The sequence below is a fragment of the Cebus imitator genome, unplaced genomic scaffold (genome assembly GCF_001604975.1).
Source record: "Cebus imitator isolate Cc_AM_T3 unplaced genomic scaffold, Cebus_imitator-1.0 Scaffold103, whole genome shotgun sequence".
Taxonomy (NCBI): domain Eukaryota; kingdom Metazoa; phylum Chordata; class Mammalia; order Primates; family Cebidae; genus Cebus; species Cebus imitator.
The window spans coordinates 400,259-404,982 of record NW_016107418.1 but is presented as its reverse complement, the minus strand read 5'-3'; the positions used below and the strand labels follow the sequence as shown (position 1 = coordinate 404,982).

Genomic DNA, 4,724 nt, shown 5'->3' with positions numbered 1-4,724 from the left:
ATGAAAAAAAAAAAAAAGCCAGGCATGGTGGCTCACGGCTGTAATCCCAGCACTTTGGGAGGCCAAGGCAGGTGGATCACAAGGGCAGGAGTTCAAGACCAGCCTGGCCAATTTGCTGAAACCCCGTCTCTACTAAAAGTACATAAAATTAGCCTGGTAATGGTGGTGGACGACTATAATCCCAGGTACTCGGGAGGCTGAGGCAGAGAGTTGCTTGAACCTCGGAGGTGGAGGTTGCAGTGAGCTGAGATCACACCACTGTATTCTAGCCTGGGCAACAGAGCGAGACTCTGTCACACACACACACACACACACACACACACACACACACACACAAAAAATGAACAAAAAAATGAATAGGATCATTCATATTTTGCAAAGAAAAGCAAAAATAAAAGAAAGCACAGAGAAGACCTAAATGGTTCTGGTCATTTTCTTAAGCTTCATACAATGATAAACATGGGTGATAAAGCATTTTAAAATATGCTATCACTGAATTTGATAGGATTTTATGAGTTCTTTCATGTTTTCCATTAGAACTATAAAATTATTAATTAAAATTAATCCCACAAGCCCTGGAAATGATGTGCAATTTTTGTTTAACTGACGTGTATATGATGAATTCTTCCCTCGTTTATAAATGCATGCTGACAGTCTCCATAAAAGACCAGGAACAAACATGGGGCTTCCTTTCATGTGAAGAAAAATGGCATTTCATTGGCACTCTTTTTTTTATAACTCCTCTATTGAATAAGCAGGTCAAAAGAAGCCATTTGCAGTAGGAAAGGAATCAAGAGATTACTTCTTTCCTGTTAACATACTTTTAGCTCATGGCTTTCAGGTGTCTAAAAATTAAGTCAGTTACTTTTTTTTTTTTTTTGAGATGGAGTCTAGCTCTGTCACCCAGGCTGGAGTGCAGTGGCATGATCTTGGCTCACTGCAACCTCTGCCTCCCAGGTTCAAGTGATTCTCCTGCCTCAGCCTCCCTAGTAGCTGGGACTACAGATGTGCACCACCACACCTATCTAATTTTTGTATTTTTAGTAGACAAGGTTTCACCATGTTGACCAGGTTGGTCTCAAACTCCTGACCTTCAGTGATCCGCCTCCCTTGGCATCCCAAAGTGCTGAGATTACAGGTGTGACCCACCACACCGGGCCATTATGTCAGTGACTTTTGAAACAGTCTGTGAAACACTTGGACATCTACAAAAGTGACTTCTCAAATAACAAGGCATGGCTTTTGCCACAGGTTCCATGGCCATATGGCATCAAAACAATAAAACAGCACTAGTCATGACCCCCAATCAGAAAACTCAGTGTGGGTATGGGAGATAAGGTTACCCAGGATTCTTCCCCAAGGCTCAAAAGAGGGCACAGTAAAGGTATTAAATATAACTAACCCTAGAACAGATCTTGGCCCTTTGCCACCTGTTAATTCCCTTTATAGAGAGATAAAAGCCCCATGTGTCTCCAATCCCAAGAAAAGGGGTTCCTCTATGACCCTGCACTGCCTTGTCAATGAGAGCCATGTAGGCGTCAAGATAACCCCCAGATGGAAGGGAGGGAGAGCGCGCGCGCAAGCGAGCGGCAGGTGTAAAGAGGGAAAGAGAGGGAAAGAAAGAAAAGAGGGGAGGAGAGAGGAGGAGAGGGGAGGGGAGGAGAGGAGACAGGAGGAGAAGGGAGGGGAGGAGAGGAGAGACCAAAGAGAAAAGAGCAGTTTCCCATTCTCCTCAGCTGCAAGTTTATTCCTGGGACCCTTGAGAGTCTTCCCAGCATCTAAGAAGGGGCAGCAGGCTAGACTTACAGACTGCAGTAGGCAGAAAGCAGGTATTGTTAGCAAAATCCAAGTCCAGAAATTTAGGTTTTGCTCTCTGAACTCTCCCCTTCTTGTATTTTATGGGGACATTTGAAGAAGATCCCAGAATGGGTCACTCTTCTCCCAACATGTTTACCTGTCACTTAACAGCAGCCACAAACATAGCCTTTTCCCTTTGAGTTCCTATCCTCTTGCTAATTTAACACAGAAAATGACAGACTTTTTGCCTAAAAAAGTCAGAGGCTCTGAGACTGACTTAGATAAGACATTTGCCACTTTGAATCTGGTGTCATCAGGAAGGGACTAGACAAGATAAACTAAGGCCTTTTGTAGATCTAATCACAAAATTTATACTCTACTAATAAGTAATTATAGTTTCTTTAGACACTGCTCCCTCTTGCTAATAATCACCCATGACTAAGCTCTCATTTCTTTAACAGCCCTTCCCTAAAAAGTGAGAAAGGTTGTTGAAAGCACCAGCTGTCTCTAGGACCTCTCAATGAGCACTACACTCAGACCAGTACCCACTTGCCTTTGAAAAGGGCAAGACACACTATTAATTTTTCACTCTCCTAAAAGAATTAATACATATGTTACACTCACAATGACTCTTTCCTATCTAAAGGGTCCAAAACAATAGTTTGGGTGAGACTGTTTTATTAAGTTTTATTCTAACCCGCTGATATGCTAGAATCTAGAATATTCTGTATCTTCATCTGACTGTAGTCACATGGGTGTATACATATATAAAAATGCATCAAGCATACATTTAAGGTGATAGTGCTTTGCACATTTCACTGCATGTGATTTTTAGACTTTTAAATTAGGTATAAGAGTTCTATTCCACTCCATCGCCCAGGGCCACCTGGAGACACAGATGTGCCTAAAGATGCCAAGTTAACAGTTGGCTCTATAAGATCTTCCTCTTCATTTTACACCAGCTGGGAAGTTCAGTACTTGCCTATTTCACAACTGTCATGAAAGGGTAACTAACTTTGGTTCAAATCCATCTAGATGGTATAGAATGAGAAAAACAGATAATTCGCACACCAAGAGCAGCCCTATTCCTCACATTATGAGATGTGAAAGTCTAATATCGGTTAAAGAAAAATAACTATAAATACCAAGGTCTCCCTAAAGTATCTGGACATCATTTTAAGAAACAAAAGTTTTTTACACAGCCTGGAGGAAAAGTACTTAAGGTTTACAATTTATGGTGAGGCCTTACCTGCCTGCAGGTACTCTGGCTGCAGAGTCGGAGGCAGGCCCTCAGGTAACGGATAGCCGTTCTTCCGAGCCACAATGAGATGAAACGCAGCACAGAACTCAGGCAGGGTCAGGGCTCCGTCGCAGTCTGCATCACTAAGTTCCCTAAACGTAACAAATGTCATCAGTACCTAACATGGAGCTTACAGAAAAAGTTACTTGGCCCAAACATGCCAATAAAACTCCCAGACTCTCTGGTGATGGCCCTACCAGATACCCAAACCCTCCTAGCCAAATCCATTTGAAATCTCTGGGGGCCACTCTGAGGAAGAAAAATGCTGATTGATGGGATCAGCATCAGTAGCATTTTATAAATAAAAATTTAAATTATTCAGGTTTCCTAATTGGTCTGTTTAACAACACGGAGGACATGGTACAAGAAACTATGGCACAGAAAGAAAAATGACACCCAGATGTCCACAGTCATTGAGTAAATGCAGGCTGCATGAGGTGAAAAGCCCTGGACATGGTGTTCAAAACAGGCAGAGGAAGGGTGGCCACAGCCATTTTGTAGATGTCCCAGCCATTAAGCTGTTTACCCGGAGCACAGAAATAAGCTCTCTGTTTTTCAGCTTTATGGGAAAACCTTGGAATTTTCAAGTTACGTAAATTTTTGTACCAAACTGTTCTTTGCTTGTGAACTCTCTCCTGGGAAAATAAAAGTAAGCTCAATAAAAAATGGAATGAATTATGTTTTAGGATAAAACTAGTAAGTAAAGAAGACTGGAACCAGATAAGACAAAAAGGAAGAAAGGGGAGTCTTAAACAGGCTTATCTTCACTCTAGTCATTATTTCCCACTAAAAGGCACAGACCTATTTACTCAGCACAAAAGAAACTTATTTGCCAAAGTATTATAACTAAGACCCATAAGCTTAACCATTTCTTAGGTGGACAGGGACAAGCATACTTGTGTTAGGACAGAGATAAGACACATACAAAATTATTCTAGAAAGGTATCATTATCTGAAAGAAAATATATCTCTAAGGTGAGCTCCATAACCTCCTCCTCCTCCAATTTCGAATGTACTGGGGCCCTGAAATAGCTGTTCCACAGAGTGAGGGGTCAGGAAACTGCTTCAAATGTTGGATAGAGAGAATGCCATTCAGCTTTCATGGTATGTCTCAACAAAAAGATAGGAGACCTCAGGCCAATAATGTTTAGACTGGGAATTCTGCCAAAATAAAAGGTATTCTTTCCAAAATGATCATTTCTTTTTTTTTTTTTCCTAGCCGGAAAAGCTAATATAAGGGCCAAGCATGGTGGTTCATGCCTGTAATCCCAGCATTTTCACAAGCCAAGGTGGGAGGATCACTTGAGGCAAGGAGTTCAAGACCAGCCTGTTCAACACAGCAAGATCCTGTCTCTAGAAAAAACTGAAAAGTTAGCTGGGGACTTAAGAGACATATAGAGAACTCTCCACCCCAAATCCACAGAATATACATTCTTTTCAGCACCACATCACACCAACTCTAAAATTGACCACATAATTGGAAGTAAATCACTCCTCAGCAAATGCAAAAGAACGGAAATCATAAAAGTCTCTCAGACCACACTGCAATCAAATTAGAACTCAGAATTCAGAAACTAACTAAGAACTGCACAACTACATGGAAACTGAACAACTGGCTCTTGAATGT

The 4,724-nt window shown here is 41.5% G+C and overlaps 1 protein-coding gene across 2 annotated transcripts in view; it reads right to left on the bottom strand.

Moving 5' to 3' along the window:
- REPS2 (RALBP1 associated Eps domain containing 2) overlaps positions 1-4,724 on the bottom strand; it is a 226,047-nt gene that overhangs the window by 97,174 nt on the left and 124,149 nt on the right. For both annotated transcript variants that reach the window (XM_017537476.2, XM_017537477.2), the window contains exon 8: positions 3,047-3,189. In XM_017537476.2, the coding sequence (XP_017392965.1) occupies positions 3,047-3,189 (143 nt within the window). The remainder of the gene's footprint in view (positions 1-3,046; positions 3,190-4,724) is intronic.